Source organism: Oryza brachyantha, chromosome 1, assembly GCF_000231095.2.
Source record: "Oryza brachyantha chromosome 1, ObraRS2, whole genome shotgun sequence".
Taxonomy (NCBI): Eukaryota; Viridiplantae; Streptophyta; class Magnoliopsida; order Poales; family Poaceae; genus Oryza; species Oryza brachyantha.
This window is the reverse complement of record NC_023163.2, coordinates 32,999,925-33,015,898: the sequence shown is the minus strand read 5'-3', so window position 1 is coordinate 33,015,898 and position 15,974 is coordinate 32,999,925. Positions and strand designations below refer to the sequence as shown.

Here is a 15,974-nt window from a genome sequence, read left to right as displayed (position 1 = left end):
AAAATAAGTTTATAGCTGGCTAATAGCAGTCTGTTATTGTACATGCTCTAAGAGCAAGTTCAATAGTATAACCAACTACTAGCTCTAATTTATCTATAGTCAATCCAATAGCTAACTCATACGATAACTATCTACCACATGTTATACACATATCGTGTATTGGAGTTCGTGCTACAGCTGCCTACAAATTAATAGTCAATTTGCTCTACTATTATACATACTCTAACGCGAAAGTAGAAGAAACAAACTGGTGGTAACAGCAAACAGTACTGTTTTGAAAGGTGAGTTTTGACTAGTTAAAGCATCGGTTCTTGTTAAATTACTCGTAAAGGCGTGCTAAAGGGTAAGTAATGAGATGCTAATTACGGCGAGGGGTTCTTTTGCCGGACCGCGTGCATGTCTTGGGAGACTTCGACTGGCCTGGTCGATGAATGTGTCAAGGCCATTGGATTCTTCCATAATCTTATTAAACTCTTAAAAAAATTAGTTTAAAAATATATAAAATTTTAGTCCACTCTATTTGGATCTAATTGTTAAATCTTGTTGGTAAAAAAATTAGATCCATTAGCATCTTGTGAACCGGACGTCCAGCCACGGGGTTCTTTTGTCTTATAGAGAAATGACTCACGGTGCCTAGAATTTACGTGTACTTCCCGTTTTATATTATAAGGTTTTTTATTTATATCTAAATTCATCTATGGATTAATATATATTATTTGTATATAGACTTATTAATATATATATATATATAAATTTAGATAATGCTAAAAGTATTATACTGTGAAACGAAATTAATAGTAGAAATTATATAATTCATTACTTGAGTAACTGAATTACTCGGTGTTTTGGTTTTTTTTTGAATTTTGCATCTAAATATGCATCTTAATTCAACCGTCTTCTGAACTCTAAACCAAATTCTAACGAATTGGACATTTGGACTTGCACATACCACTATTCAGTACAAACAAATCTCTAACTCATTATTCTTTAAGTTTAAATAACTGATATATGACCTCTATAACTAATGATGCACACGTATCAGTGACCTACAGCTAGGGGTGGAAATAGTTCAAACCCCGTGGGTTCTTTCACAATTTTATTTAATTCTTAAAATTTTTTTAACTCAAAATTCTATATAATTTTATTTTCAATACATTTTAAACACGACCCTTATTTGTAGGTTAAATGGTTGCATTGCACCCATTAGCACCCCTACCCACGGCAGTACGTCAGCGGGAGTCACCGTCCAAGCTGGGCCGCGGATAATAACTGGGCCACCTTTCGCCGGCGGCCCAAGAAACGTACGGCCCATCGCTGGATGACGCCGGCCGTGGCGGCGGCGGCAGAGACGACGAGATGTCCATAGAAATCAGTAGGCTTTATTACAGTAGAGACCCGATGGTACATACGGCATGCAGCCCACACGTACGTACGTCTACAGTACATATACGTACACACATACGCTGATCGATCATATACGATCAGCTCGTAGGAATTAGGCCAAATCATGTGGGTGAGCAAAGTTACGCATATACATTCCTGCTCATCCATCGGGCCCGGATTCCTCTACCTTTAAAGTCACGTGTCTTTTGTCACTGACACGGTACACAGAGGATCTTAATCATCGATCTTACTGTACGCACTAGTAGCCAGTAAGTTTATTTATATATGCATATATATATATATATATATATATGATGGAGGCAAGCTGCAGCCAGGTTGAGCGATGGATGGATAGAGATGAGTTTAGTTGTAGTAGTAGCCGTGCTGCGGCTGCGGCATCCTGCCGTACTGCTGCTCGTTGGCGGCCTGCTTCTGCTCGCGGTGCTCGTAGTAGGCGTAGCCGCCGGCGCCCAGCGCCGCCGCCGCCGCCACGCCCTGCTCGATCCTGTGCCTCTGCGCGTTCGCCGGGTCCTTCTTCGCCCGGTTCCCCTCGTACTGTCATCATCATCATACGTATAACACATACTTAGGAGTTAGGACAATAATACGGTATCTCATACTAGTGAGTAAGGCAGTAAAACTTAAATCTGACTATGGCTACGTTCGTTTGGGGTGAGGAGGATGGTTAGTTATTCAGCGTGGAAAACATAATAGTATATTAGTACATGATTAATTAGTTATTAATTATTAAAAAAATATAAAATAGATTAATATGATTTTTTAAAATAATTTTCCTATAGAAAATTTGGCAAAAAATATACTATTTATCGATTTAGAAAACATGCGCGTGGAAAACGAGGGGCTAAGCTATCTTAGCCCTCGAACACGGCATATGTAGCTTTAATAAGTATATTAAATATTTTATTTAAAACTTTTGTAATATATATTTATCAATAAATCTATTTTAGCATAATATATGACACAAATTTATCGTAATATTATATATTTTAATTCTAATTTTATCTATATAAAATTTATGTTTCAGCTGCAGTATAATGCAATCAAAGCTTTCGGATTTAAAAGCAACGAACGGCTCATAGTTATCTGAGGGCGTGTTAAAAAAAATCCTAGATTTATGTATATATGATCAAGTTAATGGATCAATTAAGATCGACAAGAATGATCGATGAGCTGATGATTTTACGAGGGCGAAGGCGCCGCTGGCGAGGGCGCCGATCTCGCCGACGCGCTCGCGCTGCTTGTGCTCGCGCTCCTCCCTCTTGTAGTACTCCTGGTCGCCATAGCCGCCATAGCCGCCGCCGCGGTGCTGCGAGTGCATGGAGCTAGCCCTCCGGCCACGGTCCTCGCCGTCGCGGTAGTAGTCCTCGGTGTGGGACTGCACCCTCATGGCGCCGCCGTGGCCGCGCCTGCTGCTCTCGTAGCACTCGTCCACGGTGCTCGAGTAGTACTCCGCCATTCTTGGTCGATCTAGCTCAGCTCTCACTCAGGTGGTGTATGTAGCTGAGCTAGCTTTGCTTTGCTCTGCGGCGGATGTGTGGATGGATTGGGGCCAATTTATAGTGCGGCGACTGACAGTGACAGGTGATTGGGTTTTCATTAAAAATATAAATACATCCTACCTCCGTTTTATAATGATATTTGATTTTTTATTGATCATTCGTCTTATTTAAAAATCTTATATAAATATAAAAAATAACAAGTTATACTTAAAGTAAGTCATAAGCAAAATAAATGATATTTAATAATTTTTTGAATAAGACAGATGGTCAAACACTGCGAGCAAAAAAATCAAACATCTTATATTACGAAACGGAGGGAGTATTTTGCTAAAAGAAATATTTTTTGAATAAAGATTTTTATACGTATTCTTAGCGATCTAAGAGTCATATTCGAAAAATAAATTTCGGTGAAAACATAAAAATTAACTTTAAATTTAATGTCAACAATTTAAATTTTAATCCATAAAAGAAAAGAGAAAAGCATATGGTCGCCTGCCTCTTTTCATAGCGACAACTATTATTATTATTGTTTATTATTATTGTTGTTTCTTAGATAATTGGTGTCTGCCTGCGTAATGGCCACCTGCTGTAACTTTTTTCTTTTTTTGAATGAAAGAGCCACCTGCTGTAACTTAAGGCGGCCACGAAGCACAGGAATCGCTACTGTTTATCAGGATGAGACGATTAATTATTGGAACAGAATGGCTAATTCTTTGTAATGTTTGTAGGGAAGAAATCTGTCGATTTTTAGACCGTTCGATTCGTTCTAAGATTCGTACCTAACGGTACGGGGGGAAATTCAACTTGCTACGGCCTCACCACTAAGCATTAAATATATATAAACATCACATTAAATTTTTAGACATCTAAATAAAATATTAAATATATATAAACATTAAAACTAATTACACAGTTATGGAGGAAATACCGAGACGAATCTTTTAAGCCTAATTAAGACGTGATTAGCCATAAGTGCTATAGTAACCAACATGTGCTAATGACAAATTAATTAGACTCAAAAATTTGTCTCGTGGTTTCCAGGCGGAATCTAAAATTTGTTTTGTAATTAGACTACGTTTAATACTTCAAATGTGTGTTTAAAGTTTTGATGTGATGTTTTTACAAAAATCTTTGCAAACTAAACGAGGCCTGAGCTAGCGCATTTTTTATACCTATATAATAAAATTGCGTTCTATTTTTCTTCCGTTTCATATTATAAGACTTTCTAGCATTTTTGAATTCATCCATTAATAAATATATATAATTTTTATATATATCCATATGAATTAGGCATGACTAGAAAAATCTTAGCTATGAATTTGATTACGGTTGATAAGCAAAAAAATAATAATAAATTGATGATGAGAGACTCAGATCATCCAGCGGCAGAATTTCCTGTCCATAGCTGATTTTAGTAGTAACATTTAGCACACAAATGAGCATATATGACAGATTCTTACACTGGCAAATCAAAAAAGAATCCTTCTTCTACACTGCAACAGTCATATATCCTGAAATTGATGATATACATAGTTCTTGAGATTCTTGTGCGCGTTGTTTTCTCTCTTTTAGAAAAAAGTGTATGAGATAATTCGCCAATTGGAAGCATATCGGCATTATGCCGCACTCAGTAAAGTTATTCTCTCCATCAAGAAATGACAACATCGTTTTGCATTTCATCTTGTTCTTCTTTCAACAGTAGAATTTTACACCTTCTCAGTGTTGGAGAAAATATCCACATCTCCACCACACGGCAGATTCTTTTCACTCTAGGTGATAATGCACATGCCGACAAATATTTTCATACGGTTTTAACAAATTTAAACAAACGAAGAACTTGAATTTTAGCAAATTAATGAAAAAAATTACAGGAACTACCAGGAAATTAAGCGGTTCTACAGTGCCTATTAACCTAGCTGTCACGATTGCATGATATCTAGTGATATAATATTCTTCCATCACTATTTTCCATATTACTAGTGACAAAATATTTTTTTAATCACAGAACACATAAATAGTGAAGGCTCATGTGTGACAAATTTAGATATAGTCACTATTTGTTAACGATTAGTGATTTTAAGGATTTTTTGGATTGGAGGATTGACAAACGATTTTTTGGATGATTTAAATTTCTAAGGATTTTTTTCCTACAAATCTTCTTGACTTATTAGATCGAATACTTGCCAGAGCCTGTCCTAAATTTGTCCTGATTATAGTGCCCCAGAAACAGCAGACAATTATGTTGAAGAATGCTTTTGGAACATTGCTTATTCGCTGCTCCTCAAGCAGATATTCTTCGACGGATGCTGGAATCCACAACCCGCTATTCGCTAGCACGATAGATCGTGCAGCAATGCATCGGGCAAACCACAACTTTACCCGTGAGAGACGCGGCCCAATATATTGCGGTCGACAAAACAGCCCACGACCACATGAGGCCCACCCATGTCGGCCGTCTGAGTTGGGCCCGTTCTTTAATTGGGCTGTTTCTTTGCTACGCGGCCCAGAGAACGACGGCGGCGCCTCCTCTCGACTTCGGAGACGGGGTCACCCGCCGGCGCCATCGCCGTCGGCGTCACCGGACGCGTTCTACCTCCACCCACCTCCGTCTCGCTGCCCCACGCGGCCGTAGTTCATGGTCATGCCTGCCTCTCGTTTCCCCTGCCCTTCTCGCCGGTCGCCGCCGCGAGCGCGTCACCTGCTCGGCGAAATGCCCCGCCGCAGCAGCGTCTCTTACAGCCTAGCTAAGGTGGCCTTAATTACTCTAAAGTAAAGTTTATTTATCACTAAAATCACGTATTTATGTGAAAATATTTCATAAGACGAAGACTAGACAGGACTGAAATTAAAGGTAGAGTTGGCCAGGCCACGGCCAGACGGCCTCACGGAGACGAACTGATCGACATAGAAAATAAAAGACATACAACTTTATTATAGCAGTAGAATTTAGGTTGCATATATGCATCATGCATGCTTCTCTTATTGTAGAGTTTAAGCTTATATTGGTGGTACGGGTCGGTCTCATGGATCAAGTGCTCGGCTGCATGCTGATTGATGTCACGATGATCTTTTTGGCCTTCCGCTTTGTTTTGGCCGTCCGTTTGGGCTCACCAAGCAAATCAGCCTCAGCCTCCTCCTCCTCCTCCTCCTCCTTCTCCCACCTCCTGTGCTGCTCCACCTCCTCGGGGCGCGGCCACCTCCCCTTGCTGCCGTGGTACCCGCCGGTGTCGCCGTACGCCTTCGTGCTGCTGCCACCGTACGTCGTCGCCGTCGGTCTTGTAGTTGTAGTTGTAGAGGACCAAGTCGATGGACCTTTCCATTTCTCTCGACCGGTGCAAGTCTAAGGTGGTGATGCTAGCGCTTGAGGCAAAGTGTGTGGATGGAGGGGTGCTATTTATAACATCGACAACACTATATAAATTACGGTCACGTTCTAGGAGATTAATATATTATTAATTAATTATTAGCTATAAAGATTTAAAAATAAATTGATATGATTTTTAAAGTAAAATTTTATAGAAAATTTTCGTAAAACATATTGTTTAGCTGTTTGAAAAGAGTGCGTGCGAAAAATGACAGAAGCTGGGCTTAGAGGGACAGACACAGACTACCTCCACTTTTAAATATACAATGTTGTTTATTCTATACACCATATTTTTACCATTCATTTTATTAAAATAAAGAAAAAATATGGCACATAGAAAGCATATAGAGATGATAAATTTTTTACATCGGTACCTTCATATATAGAAAATATAGAGTTATTAAAATTTTTCAATATAAATTTTGGTACCAGGTACAAGTTTACAGGGGCGGTAAAATTACCATAAAAATATACAAGTGCTTTTCATCCGGTACTTTAAGCACGATTTTTATGTTTGCACTAAATTTTTTTAATAAGATTATTAATCAAATATCATGTAAATAATTAACAGCATCGTGTATTTTAAACAGAACGAGGTCATGTTTAGTTCAAAAAACATCACATTGAATCTTTGGATATTTAAATAGAGTATTAAATATAGATGAAACAAAAAAACTAATTACACCATTATGGGAGAAATCGTGAGACGAATCTTTTAAATCTAATTAGCCCATGATTAGCATAAGTGCTACAATAACTCACATATACTAATGATGGATTAATTAGGCTTAAAATATTCGTTTCACGGTTTTTAGGCGAGCCATGAAATTCGTTTTTTCATTCATGTCCAAAAATTTATTTTGACATCCGGTCAAACGTCTAACGTGACACTGAAAAATTTTCTTTTTCTCAACTAAACACACACGCGCATATATATATATATATATATATATATGTGTGTGTGTGTGTGTGAGAGGATGAACGGAGGGGATTTACACACACCACGATCACGTGGGATTTGATGATCATCTCCGCTAATACAAGGAAGCTAATATTCCTATTTGAAGAGTAAACTAAACCGGCAGCTCTTAAAACTTGTGGGTAGATACGATCTAGATTCACAAACCTCAAAATACATCGGGAGTGATTTTTGGCTTATTCAAGGAATGCTAATGACGTATTTATAAACAAAAAATAACTTATAAATAAAACTTTTATGTACGTATTCTCCGTGATAGAGGCGGAGCTAGAGCGAAATAGAGGAGGTGCCACTCATTTAGTTTTCATTTCAGTGCTTTGAAGTAGATGTGTACGGCTACGGATGCCTAAATTTGAATCAAAGGAATACATATAGGATGAAAATTGATAAACGCTAGCTAAATTTTTTTCGAGGAGGGTTCCTGGGAACCCCTCTCAATACTTACAGCTCCATCCTGCTGCTTAGTGATCTAAAAGACAATACTAAAAAATAAACTACGATAAAAATTATACTAAATTTAAAGTTAAAAATTTAAATTTTAGCTTATACGCATAAACATAAGTGAAAAGACGAGGCTTATCATCAGACACTAGAATTTGTTAAATGTACCAAAATTTTTTATTAGAGCACTTAGTAAAGTTATTCCGTGTCATGAAATCACGGCATCATTTTCTTTTCATCTTATTCTTTGACAAGAAGACTTTTGCATCTCCACTTCGTAAGAACCGCATCTCTACCTTGGATGACATTGCACAGGCGAACAATTTTAAGCAAATCTAAACCCAAATGAACTGACCAACAGCTCGAACAAAGCATATAGGCACGGAAGAGATCAATATTTTTTTATATGATTGTTGCTATGATAATATGCCTTTGCGTCCCAGGCAGAAGCAAATAAACACAGGCCACGGAACCACCGATTCAGTGCAAAACATCCTCCTAATTGCTTATTCGAATGCAGAAAACAGTACCAGAAACACACCAAATAATTTTACTGAAAGATTAAAAATAATCTTGAAGGAATATTTCTGGCTCACTGCTTATTCGCTACTAAAGCAAATCTTCATTAGATGCTGGAATCCACAATCGCTCGCACTAAAATGGAGCAAAGCAGTAGGCAAATGTAAATTATTTCATTCCCTAACAAGCTTTGCAACAAGATGCATGGTTCAAATTAACGGAAGGATGACAATCACTCCCTCTGTTTCTTCATTAAATGGCGTTTAAACTAACCAACGTCATTTCAAAAAGGATGGAGGGAGTATAAAATTATAAATGGCCTTTTCCAGAAGCAAACTAGAAAAATAACAGTCAATTTTAAGTAATAGTGAAGTCCACATTTCAAATGTGAAATACAGCAAATGGAACCCTGAGGCACAAGTATAAAAATCAATCTAGTCGGTAAAGAATTTTACACCAAAAAAACATACAGATTACAGAAGATCAGCAAGCTATGTCTTAGGTGTTCTCTTCCATATCTTATATGCTGTGATTTGAGGCCATTTAAACATGACAGGGTGTCAACTAACAGAAAATCAATTCTTCACCTGTGTTGTCGTCCAAAAGAAAACGGCAGCTTCAGCTGGTAGGAGTAACAGATTTCTGTAAATCGTGCACACGTAAATACATCCAATATTAAATTATATATATTGATTTCAAGCACTAAAAACACGTGTGGTTCCTATGACTAAATAACTAAATTGGCATATCTATAATCATATACGGTGTTAACACTTACGATTGATGATTGATTACAGTAGTCTGATTAGATTGTACAAACATTAATTAAATGGGCCAGCCCACAAATCACCCTGCCAACGCGTTAGACTGGCCAGAACATGCGATTATTTGGTAAAACAACCTCTATATTTCTACCAAATTACTAAATAATCTTGCAAATAACTATTATTTTAATTTTAGTGCCTCATTTTCCCGCATTCCAATAAATAGCTAAATAAATGACATATATTTTTATTTTGCACCCAATAGTTACAATCATATGCTCTAAAATACATAAGTTTAGTTTAAAATGTATCATAAAAATTTCAGAAAAATTAATTATATATTTATGGTTACAATCTCTACAAACCTAAACTGATTCATCTATAATTACGCGCGGTCACCTTTCTAGTGCTCATACTAATTACTTACATCCCATTACATTGTACATACAGCAGTTCTGACAAACAATTATGATAACTTTATTATCTTTAGAAAAATATCTATAAATATAAAAATTGCGCTAAAAATTCTGATACTAGTACCGTGAAATCTAGTACGGAGTAATCTTTATTTTGTTATCATGTCTCCCTGATGGTGCTAGACAAAGCTCGTGTGGTTTCAGCCCCATGGTTGATCACATATTCAATTCTCAAAATATGAATGTACCTTTTTCTTAATTATTTGACACCAAATTCCTTCCTGGTTTCCCAACATATCATGTCTCTGAGTAATTGAATTGGATGCTTACCGCAAAAACTCCTTACAGTTCAACACTTCGTTATTGAGCAACAGAGACGCAAATAACAAAACAAAAGGCCATAATGCCAAAAAAAACTATAGTTTTCTATAGCGCAATAATATAATATCTATATAAAGTCAACTGGACGATCAAATGTATAGCATAATCACTAGCAACCAAGAAAAACAACATTTTAATCCTGTGAGAAAAAGTAAAGAAAAGAGCTTGTTCAGATTAACAAGATTAGCTCTATACCAACTCAACTGAGACTCTGAAGTTTCTATTCTAGTATGCCAAAAGTGCGTCAAGATCAATCCTGAAAGCTGTTAGATGCTCCTTTATTCCTATTGATCATAAACAACCCCTTCCCTCGACTGATGAGTATGAACTAAATTAATTCTTCTCTTGCTTGTCGCCTACAAGGGGAAGCATCTCCATCCGGCTCCTGGGTGTGCGTGGGCTTGGGTTCACGACCTGCTGCGATATGAGATGCCTCACATAGCCATAGAAGGTGCAGCCGATGAGCGTGATTCCGCACCCACAAGCGTTCATTGCCGGGATCGGGTTCCGGAAGATCATCCAGGAGACCAGCACAGCCACAGCCACCTGCATCAATCACACATAGATCAGATTTGTGAATTCCGAGCACAAATAGCACAGATTCATGTGTCTCACTTTCAAGTTGCCGGCTACGTTGAAGGTGACTGCTGTGGTGGAATGGATGACGTAGAAGATGGAGAAGTTGAGGCAGAATGCGAGCACTCCGGAGGTGGTGATGATGATCAGTGCAGGGACGATGGAATCATACGTGTAGAGCCAGTTGATCACACCACTCCCTTCGAGCACGATTGCTGGGACTGACAATATCATCGTTGCAAAGGGTGCCATGTAGTACACTGTGTTAATGCTGCAAACAAGAAGAAAGCATTCAAGTTCAAGTAGGGTAAAGTAAACTCCAACTGAATCGTTCATTAAAAAACCTCCTGTCTGAATCCATTTTTACTGACAAAGCTAAAAAGATTTCATTTTTACTGTCCCAGCTAAAAAGAATCTAGTTGTACCTATCAAATTTGTACCCATGGAGTAGGGACTCTGCCAGAATGGTCTTAGTAGATGTGGCCAAGCAGCCAACCATAGCAGCACAGAAGCCAAACATGTTGAAACTAAGCTCAGTTATTGATGTCAACATGATTCCTCCCACTATTGGGACCAAAGAAGCCCAAATGCGCCAATCGAAGTACTTTCTCCAGACCAGCCACTGCAGAATAACTGTCACAATGGAAGTATCCATCAGAATGTGCTTACATCAATTACAAAAAAAGCAGACAATGAGAAAGACCGAATTGACAATAATGGGTTTAGAAGGACCAGGAATTAGAGAACCTGTCGTTGCAGGGGTGAAAGATTTGATGGTCTGCATGAAAGAGACTGGAATGTATCTCAGGCTAACATTGCCCAGCACAATGTTTATGCAGAACACAAATGACATCGGGAATATTCTTTTCCAGCGATCCTCTGGGGCAACTTCAATCAGCGGTTTCATCTTGAGAATTTTGATTGCAATATAAGCTCCAATCGAAGAGCATATAAAGTGGACACATGAGACAATAAGAGGAAACTTGAACTCCAATTTCTGCATCCAAGGGACAAATGAAAACCATCAAACTGATGCCTTTGTGTGAATGGTTGAAAAAAAACTAATTTTGAACTCCCGATAAACAAAAAGTCAATTAAAAAAAAAAGAACTACAAACATCATCACCAAGGATTTGTGCGGTGAGAAAGCATCAAATGCTACAGGGTTTCTTCAATAATACATCATCAACCAGGCCACTTTAAGTGACAAAGGTTACGATGACTAGAAGCATTTTTGTTAGTAACCCAAGTTGCTTCAGAATAGAGTGTACTTTTGTGTTACGTTGAGTCTACTACCTTGTGGTGTAAACTGTTGGTACCTTCAAAACAAGTTTCAATGATCTGCAAACGTCTTTGTGCGCTCAGGAAAAAAATGTGTCACGACCTTCAGAAATATTAGATAATCGCAACAAGTAGAAAATCTTAGATGGAGTTGGAATGGACTAGCTATAAGCATATTAGTTACTTTTAAAAATGTATTTTCCTTTTGTCTTTGAACCAGAGGGCTCCATACCAAAAGTTCAATATCCATAAAAGTTACTCTACAAAAGTTGTTTAAAGAATCAGTAATTTTCTAGTTAACTTTACATTGGACATCCATCCAGTGCATCAAGATACAAACTTTATGCTTTTGTTTCTTTTCTGGATGCGACGTGGTACTTCAAATTTATGGTAGAACCGTAGAGTTGACTTATACTTTGGGTGTGGCTGTGTGGGTGAGCCATCAGAAGAGAACTCTGAAACTTGTATGATCTTTTAAAGAAATATTTTCAGTTAGAATGATTACTAACTAGAAAAGATGATAGTGTTTTTCAGTGTTTCCCTCGATCTCTCTCCGTCACATGATTTTTCTAATATTTTCATAGCCTTCAACTCATTCTGACAACAGACGGTGATTCATTTCATTCATTATATGAAAGGAACAGAGTCATTAAAATTATGTTTTGCCTGACCGAAGATATCCCAATTACAACGATAAGCCATCAAAATCATAACTATAAGCAAACTAGACGCATAAAGATCGTTTCTTTACGCCTTGTTTCATGATCTGGATTAAAATAACAAATCAGATAGAGCCATACCCATGAAAAAATAAAGAAGAAGAAATCAATTGCAGGAAAGGCGTGACCTTTCGCTCTTGACGATACGCGCGGATCGTTGAGAGAGAGCAAAGGAAAGGAGAGAAGAGAATTGCGACCTGGAAGATCCACTTATTCATAATTATGACGGTGACGTTGAAGCCCCACCATTGTAGGATGGACAGCACGGCGCGGATCGTGGCGACGTCCCCCATCTTAGCCTCCTCCATCCACCGAGACGAGATCGATCGACGAGACAAATATATAGATCAACTAATCTGAGCTTTTCTTTTATGGACTAGCCAACCAGTCAATCAATCAATCAAAAAATCAATCAATGAAAAAGAAGATGATCCATTAAAGGCATGATGAGCCTCTATTTCTTTGTCTTTTGGTGTTGGGGGGCTTATAAACAAATGAGTTAGTCTCAGTTTTTTCTCCGCTGCATGTCGTTAGACTATTTATTCAATTTTAGTTGTTTTTAAGAACAATGTTATGTAATCAACATTGTCAATTTGTGGTTCTGGATATGGATTTTAATAAATATTTTAGTTTAAAAATTCGTGTGCGGAATTTCTGGGCGTGACATACGATACGTTAATCAACCAACCATCTAGGTTTTAGACGTATGCTTCTTGTCAAACAAACTAACATACCAATTTATATGAACTTTTAGACTCAACGCTTGATTGTATAAGGATACCAAGTTATTATTCACGCGAGTTATTATTGTTCCGTTTTAACGTAAACTACAATTGACAAAATAAATAAAATTGGCAAGTAGGTGGAGAATCCACAGTTAGAAGATGCAAAAACATACGGTAAGGCAAAGATAACTGCACACAACGCAACAATAAGTCAAATCATGAAAAACAAAAAAGACGACTACAAAAAGACCCAAGGATGAGGTACAAAAATAAAAAAAAGTAAACACATGTGTATGTAGGTAGTAACTGATATGCATAGAAGAAATAACTTACCTGCTTTATGCATAATATGCATAAGCCATAACCATCAGTTTTCTGATATGTATTTTGTGTATTTACAGAAAAAGAAAAATTGAAGAGAAGATGATTTGGTGAAGCCATCTACCGAAAAGCCTAGTAAAAAGTTAATATGTTATTATGCATTTCATACATTTGTATGTGTGAGCAGCAAAATGGATGGGTGTTAAATTTTTAGAGGGAATTTTCTTTGTGTTTTATTCATAACCTGATGTGTGAACAACAATGGATGTAGTGTTTATTGGTTATTTTTATATCTTAATTTTTAATCCATTTTACATACTCTTTTTAGCAACAGGAAACTAGTGCACATAATGTAAAATCAGAAAAGCCAACTACAAAAACACAAACAGATAAGATTCTAATTTCGATATAATTCTTTTCCTATCTATTCATAGGACATTATGTTTATTTTATGAGTGCATTTTTTGCATATGTAGTAAGTAACTTACAATTACTTAGTAATTTTTTTAAATTTTTTTATCTTAAGAGTAAATTATGTGTAATCTCACCTTTTTGTCGTCACATATTTTTAAAATAATATACAAAAATGTAGATCAACATTAAAATAATAAATCAAGTATACAGAAATTCAGCAAAAACCAATATGATATGTTTTAGTTTTTACACATATAATAAATCAAGTATATAATTTGATTTTTTTCCATTTTGTCGTTTGCCTCTTTTTTTTTCTAGAAACCAAAATATAGCATTATAGTTTTTACATTTATATTCCGACATACCTACATATGATATGTTTTCATATGATTCTTTTAAATTTTGAATATATTCTGGCGTAAAGTATAGATAGACATTTTTGGGGGCTATGCTTTCAATTTGATTTATGTTATAATCTTCTTTTCTTTTCGATGTTTTGTTTCTTGTTATTTCTGCATCTGAATCAATGTTTCTGGAGTTTTTAATTTTACAAATATTTTCTCTTTCTAACTTATACTTCTTGATATTATTATCTCCAATATTTATATTATATTTTCTTCTCGGTTTCTTCTCTCTTATTATTTGTAACCTTATTAGTATTCTTTTTTTTCCATTCTTCACTATTATACTCTATTATATCTGTTGGATTATGTTTTTTTCTTTTTGATAGCATATTAAATAAATACTGTAGATAATAGGATGGAAATATGTTAGGCCACGTTACATGAATTGCAGATAAGAAGTACTAAATTTAAGTACATACTTTTTATACATATTATAAGTCCAAAATAAACAATTTACTCAATCATTATAATGCTTAATTATGCATGCAATTAACGATATTTTAAAAAATAATGTATTTAATAATTGTTGTTCTAAAATATTTTTATAGTCATTTCCTATATTTATCGGTACTGGCATTCCGATAGTAATAAAAAAAACATCCAACGTGAATTTTTTTTCTGATCGACAGTGCTCGTATTGTTATATTTATAATTGATTCCTATTTATTTAGTTTTCTAATTAAATTTGATGCATCCCGTGCGAATAAAATTAAATTCTAATAGATACGACTGGTATTGTTCCATTTATAATTGATTACCATTTTTAGTTTCCTAATGAAATTTAATGTACATATAGTTCTAGATAGTTTTGTTTTAATCAATAGCGAAAAAAATTAAAGCATTAAACTTTTTGAAGAGAAAAAAAAGGAGGTGGCTTTCATGCCAATGCTAGAATTTATATAAAAAACACATATGTGAGATAAAAAGATAGAAGAAAAGTGGTGTAGTCGAGTTTATGGTTAACATATTATTCCGAGTAAGCTATAGCTAATTCTTGATTGTAATATTAGATCTCTCAAGCTGATCTTATCTTTTTTTTTTGAAGTAAATTAATAAAGGGACCCGAACACCTGACTATTTATTTATTTATTTATCTATTTTTCTTTCGGTTTATTTTGTTGCCGTGCAATGAATATTTAAGACAGATGGCAAACAACTATTACGGTAATTAGTTAGTAAAATTTTACATTAAGATATGTAATTATCAAACACCGAATCGTGTGCATATTGTCAAATTAGATCATCTATCTAATAAAATAAATTTCTAGCATACATATGCATTTGGATTAAATCAAAAGCAGTAATAAGCAATACTTTACCTGCCTTATAAGTATTGTCTTGTCGCTAGCAGAGACATACTCGACGGGGACTCGCCACAAAGAGAAAAACACCGAATAGATATGTACGGTTAGTGAGAGCAAGAGAGGTCTTGGTGAAGATGGCTTCAATTGCGAGATATTTTCTGAGAGCGAGAAGGGTGAAAACGATCCGATATGTTTATATATATATATAAGAGTGAAGATGAGAAAGCCTTACTCGATATATAAAAGAGAGAAGATGAGAAGCCTTACTCGAGAAGGGATTCGACTCGGGAGCGATCTGGAAGCTATTTTAGCTCTTCGTAAATAAAAACTACTATAAAAAATCGTTAATGCGTGGCAACCTCTGCTCTATCGTCGAGACCCATCAACGCGAGCAGGATATGTCATATACTACCTCTCTTACATAATAACTTCATTTTTTATTTTCCGTATTCAACATTTGACCA

At 36.1% G+C, this 15,974-nt stretch overlaps 2 protein-coding genes across 4 annotated transcripts; both read right to left on the bottom strand.

Annotated features, from left to right (window-relative positions):
• Positions 1-1,359: 1,359 nt before the first annotated feature.
• LOC102714790 (abscisic stress-ripening protein 5-like) lies at positions 1,360-2,920 on the bottom strand. The gene is made up of 2 exons (XM_006645288.3): positions 2,588-2,920; positions 1,360-1,938 (listed from the first exon to the last, which is right to left on the bottom strand). The coding sequence occupies exons 1-2, from the start codon at positions 2,858-2,860 to the stop codon at positions 1,747-1,749; spliced, it is 465 nt and encodes a 154-aa protein (XP_006645351.1). The 5' UTR covers positions 2,861-2,920; the 3' UTR covers positions 1,360-1,746.
• A 6,771-nt stretch (positions 2,921-9,691) lies between these two features.
• On the bottom strand, positions 9,692-12,811 carry LOC102721232 (UDP-galactose transporter 1-like). Of its 3 annotated transcripts, none has more exons than XM_015838972.2 (5): positions 12,471-12,811; positions 11,091-11,340; positions 10,769-10,976; positions 10,383-10,614; positions 9,692-10,313 (listed from the first exon to the last, which is right to left on the bottom strand). In XM_015838972.2, exons 1-5 carry the CDS (start codon positions 12,648-12,650, stop codon positions 10,101-10,103), a joined length of 1,083 nt encoding a protein of 360 aa, XP_015694458.1. In that variant the 5' UTR covers positions 12,651-12,811; the 3' UTR covers positions 9,692-10,100. The 3 variants fall into 3 exon arrangements, with proteins under 3 accessions (XP_015694458.1, XP_006646721.1, XP_015694461.1); XM_006646658.3 differs by having other exon boundaries at positions 9,694-10,313; positions 12,540-12,811; XM_015838975.2 differs by having other exon boundaries at positions 9,697-10,313; positions 12,589-12,809.
• Positions 12,812-15,974: the final 3,163 nt, after the last annotated feature.

What these genes read in the sequence shown, in the direction of transcription:
- LOC102714790 (XM_006645288.3), bottom strand. Translation starts at nt 2,860, where the DNA reads ATGGCGGAGTACTACTCGAGCACCGTGGACGAGTGCTACGAGAGCAGC. An exon ending in CCAGCGGCGCCTTCGCCCTC is followed by an intron (nt 1,939 to 2,587) that starts GTAAAATCATCA and finishes TGATGATGACAG; the next exon opens with TACGAGGGGAACCGGGCGAA.
- LOC102721232 (XM_015838972.2), bottom strand. Translation starts at nt 12,650, where the DNA reads ATGGAGGAGGCTAAGATGGGGGACGTCGCCACGATCCGCGCCGTGCTG. An exon ending in TTTCACCCCTGCAACGACAG is followed by an intron (nt 10,977 to 11,090) that starts GTTCTCTAATTC and finishes CCATTGTGACAG; the next exon opens with TTATTCTGCAGTGGCTGGTC. An exon ending in ACGTAGCCGGCAACTTGAAA is followed by an intron (nt 10,314 to 10,382) that starts GTGAGACACATG and finishes TGATTGATGCAG; the next exon opens with GTGGCTGTGGCTGTGCTGGT.